Source organism: Pygoscelis adeliae, unplaced genomic scaffold (assembly GCF_000699105.1).
Source record: "Pygoscelis adeliae isolate BGI_AS28 unplaced genomic scaffold, ASM69910v1 Scaffold75, whole genome shotgun sequence".
Classification (NCBI taxonomy): Eukaryota; Metazoa; Chordata; class Aves; order Sphenisciformes; family Spheniscidae; genus Pygoscelis; species Pygoscelis adeliae.
In genome coordinates this window covers 5,439,011-5,442,133 of record NW_008824772.1, presented here as the reverse complement: position 1 = coordinate 5,442,133, position 3,123 = coordinate 5,439,011, and the positions used below count along the sequence as shown (strand labels likewise).

At 48.0% G+C, this 3,123-nt stretch overlaps 1 protein-coding gene across 1 annotated transcript in view; it reads left to right on the top strand.

Moving 5' to 3' along the window:
* The window catches only part of ATP5H (ATP synthase, H+ transporting, mitochondrial Fo complex, subunit d), a 4,373-nt gene extending 1,938 nt beyond the window's left edge, over nt 1-2,435 (top strand). Inside the window, exons 2-5 of the mRNA XM_009323818.1 lie at nt 542-703; nt 1,567-1,638; nt 1,965-2,027; nt 2,162-2,435. Coding sequence (XP_009322093.1) covers nt 542-703; nt 1,567-1,638; nt 1,965-2,027; nt 2,162-2,293 — 429 coding nt within the window. The 3' untranslated portion in view covers nt 2,294-2,435. The remainder of the gene's footprint in view (nt 1-541; nt 704-1,566; nt 1,639-1,964; nt 2,028-2,161) is intronic.
* The last annotated feature ends 688 nt before the right edge of the window (nt 2,436-3,123 follow it).

Below are 3,123 nucleotides of genomic sequence, written 5' to 3'. Positions count from 1 at the left end.
GGGTCGAGCCGGTGTCGGTAGACGTGTCCTGACAGGCATTAAAACAGGTCACCTTCAAGACAGCTGGTGGCTTTTTTTGGCGAATCGTCTTTACTTAATCCTCCCCAGAGTAAAACAATAGTTGTGACGTAAAAAAGCAGTTCTGCGAAAACAGTTTGCTTTGGCGTGTTCAAAACGTTTTGCAAGCTTTGTTATTCTGTTAAATGCCGTGCAAATTCGTGAGTCTTCTCAAATCCTTCAGCATCCGCTGCTTGATAGAAACGCTGTTGGCTGTTGCGCTTAATATCGCTGGTTGCCTCTAGCTCAGTACTGTGAACACTGCCCAATCCTGCCTTGCCGGGCTGCACCCAGAGGTGCTCTATAGTAGTCTGAAGTGGAGCAGGGCTGCAGGCTGAACTCCTCTTGTCTGTGTAGAGGAGTCTGTTTCAAGGGCAGAGGGATTTGCAGAAGCGGTTCATCGCTGCTTGTTAATAACGGACCTGAAAATACTTAAACTAAACTTCGCAGGCTCTGTTGACGCTCTGGAAAGTTACTGTGGCAGAGAGCAAACGATAGCGCAAGGTCACTTCTAGCGCCGGTCCTGACTGCTGTCCTCTGCCTCTTTAGGTTGGCCGCCCTGCCAGAGAAACCCCCGGCCATCGACTGGGCTCACTACAAGGCTGCTGTTGCCAAGGCTGGCATGGTGGATGAGTTCCAGAAGAAGGTCAGTATCTTTGTCAGCCGGGTATTGCTCTTTGGAGGTTTAAATGGGGAACGTCTTTGGTGTGGAGAGGAAAACACCGAAACTGGTGAGGAGGTTGGTGTTGGCTAGCAGGTGCCCCGGCTTTACATCCTGCTAACCTCGAGGAGGCCCCTTCAGCGCCCTCTTTCAGGAGGAAACCTGTGGCACTCTACGGTGAGAAAGCTGGTGAAAGAAAACGCGATAAATTATTTTGGCTGCAGGAGTGAATTCGGGTAGTGCCCCTCCTGAAGCAACCCCTCAAAGTATTTCTCTCACTCGCTGAATGGGAGACGGTGGCGAGCGTGGCTCTGCACACTGTGAAACCTGTAAAGCTAGCGGATGCCGGCAGGGGTTGCCATCCTCCTTATACGCAGGAATTGAAAAGCACGAGTGAGGCTCTTGCTGAGGGACGCGTGGTGTCACTGGCACTATGAAACTTGGCCTCCCAAGACTGGGAGGACCCACTGACCGCAGATGGGTCTGGGAGCTTTGTCTTGGGGGAAATAAGTCTGATACGATAAGTCTTCAGTATTAGACTTCCTCGCTTCCTTACAACGCCGTGCTTTGCTCTCCACAGCGCGGTGATGAATGCGTGCACTGTTAGGTGTCCTGGTGGTGGTATGCAGTACAGAACAGATCGCTTTAGGCGCACAGGTGAGCAGTGCTGCCTGTGAAGGACACAGTCGAGCTTTAGTGATCAGTTTTAGAAAGCTCGTTAACTGACGCTGTTGTGAGCATATCCTAGGAAGAAAGGAGGGAATGCTCCCCTGCTGCTAGGGAGAATGACCTTGGCATGAAGGATTATTTCAATCAATCAAACTGTATAAAAATTTTTCGATTTACAGTTCAGTGCACTAAAGGTTCCTGAGCCGGTGGATACACAGACTGCCAAAATTGATGCCCAAGAGCGGGAAGCTGTAAGTGTTTGAACTGTTCCCTAATGCCGGGTTGTCTCTGACTCCTGTGAAGATGGGAAGGGGTGTCCTGTACGTACATCTGCACAGGCAGGGCAGCCTGAGCTAGAGCGTGGCTCTGGTCTTCGCACGTGTCTCTGGCTTTTGGCTAAGCAAGAGGATCTCTGCACGTGGAAGGGTTTGGCTACTTGGGATTTGATCAAGATTCCGTCCACTTACCTAGTGTAATGATGAATTGTAATGCCAACTTAAAGCATGGGGTTGCAGGTTCGCTCTAGGTCACTGCCTTTATCGTAACCATATTCCCCACGTCCTCTGCTTTCCTGCAGGCAAAGAGCACTGCTGAGTATGTGCAGGCTTCCAAAGCTCGTATTGCCCAGTATGAGCAACAAGTAAGTCTGGACTTTGCTTAGTGAATATTCTCTTTAACCCAGCCTGGCACACACCTTGGTCTTACCTCTGTGTGCTTTGCTCTTTCTTGCTGACGCGTGGCTCGTAACGTGTTTGTTTCTGCTCCCACTTCAAGCTTCAGAAGCTCAGAAGCATGATTCCCTTTGAACAGATGACGTTTGAAGACTTGCATGAAGCCTTCCCTGAAACCAAACTGGACAAGGAGAAATATCCGTACTGGCCCCACAGACCGATTGCTGATCTGTAAACTTGTCTGGAAGCAGTTTGTCTAACGACTGTCAGACTCTACGATCTTCTAAATAAAATGCTTTCCCTCCTGTTTGTGGCTTAGATCTTAGACGTGAGGTTGCAAGGTTTTGAGAAACGTGGAACAATACACTAACTTGCAAATAGCCCAGTTTTCCTGGATTTTGTCTCTTCTACCCGTGAGCTCGCTTTTGTAGCAAGGACCGAGATCCCAGCTAGACCTGTTGATAAAACTGAGTCCTGTTGCATCTTCTGTAATGCAAATAAACTCTCTGTTCACCTCTGTAACCACGTGGTGCGGGGAATGTCGTCGTTCTGCCATCGCAGGCAAACAGTTGCTGAGGAGTTGAACGTTTAAAGCCTTCTGAGATGCCGGGGTGTATTTAGTAGTGATCTCCGATGCAGTGGGAGAGGAGTCTCAGTAGTTCTACAGGCAGAGGTCTGTTTTCTAGGTTGGTTGTGATGGTTTAGGTGCAGCCAATTGCAAAAGGAGTTGGAGCGTAGATGTGTTGAGATACATTTAAAAAAAAAAAAAAGTTATTTTTGAATTTTTTTTAAAACATCCTGGGTATCACCCTGTTAATCCTGGTGATCCTATTACTCTCTGTCCTGGTTTTCTGAATGATGTGGATCTCGCTGAAACTCACAGAATAGTACAAATGCTTCAGACTTGAACTGGTTTATTTAATTGTCTGAGGTGGAATTCTTAAGCACCTTTCCCCAAAATGGAAATGTCTCTGTAGGAGAAGGGCATTAACTCCCTTTCCTGATGGTCATGTTTGTGGTAAGAATTACAGATGGATAAAATGAAGGTATTGCTCCAAGATTTCA